At 60.8% G+C, this 758-nt stretch overlaps 1 protein-coding gene across 1 annotated transcript in view; it reads left to right on the forward strand.

Annotated features, from left to right (window-relative positions):
- The window catches only part of ERGIC1 (endoplasmic reticulum-golgi intermediate compartment 1), a 111,604-nt gene that overhangs the window by 77,859 nt on the left and 32,987 nt on the right, over positions 1-758 (forward strand). Inside the window, exon 6 of the mRNA XM_007465559.1 lies at positions 455-579. Coding sequence (XP_007465621.1) covers positions 455-579 — 125 coding nt within the window. The remainder of the gene's footprint in view (positions 1-454; positions 580-758) is intronic.

Below are 758 nucleotides of genomic sequence, written 5' to 3' on the forward strand. Positions count from 1 at the left end.
CCCCCCCGCCATTTACAGAGAAGGAAACCAAGAGAGGTTAAGTGCCTGAGCCAAGGTTGCAGGCTGATAAAAGGCAGGACCAGGATTCAGACCACCTCCTAAGCCGGACCCTCTGCTGCCTCCCTGCAGCCTCACAATTAACAGGCTCTGCACCCCTGCAGCCTGCAGTCCTCCATCCCTGGCCCACTTAGCTACTGCCTTCCCCGACTCTTTCCAGCCGGCAGTGGCAGTGGCAGGGGACAGGAACGCTCACTCGCTCTCGGTCCAGCCATCACTTTCTCCTCCTCCTCTGCTGGCTGACCCTTTCTCTGTGGCTCTGGGCCCTAGACTGTGAGCTCCTGGATGGCCGGGGGCCCTGCCTGTCCATGAAGTGGATGAATGAGGGGTCCCGAGAGGAGGGGACTGGTCCCGTTTTTCTGGATGTTTGTGACTCTTCTCTCCTTGCCTCCTGCAGTGGTCGGGCTCGACATCCAGGATGAGATGGGCAGGCACGAAGTGGGGCACATTGACAACTCGATGAAGATCCCGCTGAACAACGGGGTGGGCTGCCGCTTCGAGGGGCAGTTCAGCATCAACAAGGTACAGAGACCCTGCCTGGTGCCCTCTCACCTTGTTGCCCATCCCCGTGGTCCCCTTCCTCCCTGGAAACTGGATGGTGCAGCTGTGTGCCCACTTGTCCTCCCCTGTGTCCAGAGCCCTGGCAAGCTGAGGGCCGGCATCCAGGCACCTGGCAGTTCCTGCTGAGGATCCGGGGGGGT

This window comes from Lipotes vexillifer, unplaced genomic scaffold (genome assembly GCF_000442215.2).
Source record: "Lipotes vexillifer unplaced genomic scaffold, Lipotes_vexillifer_v1.1 scaffold621, whole genome shotgun sequence".
In the NCBI taxonomy this organism is placed as follows: Eukaryota; Metazoa; Chordata; class Mammalia; order Artiodactyla; family Lipotidae; genus Lipotes; species Lipotes vexillifer.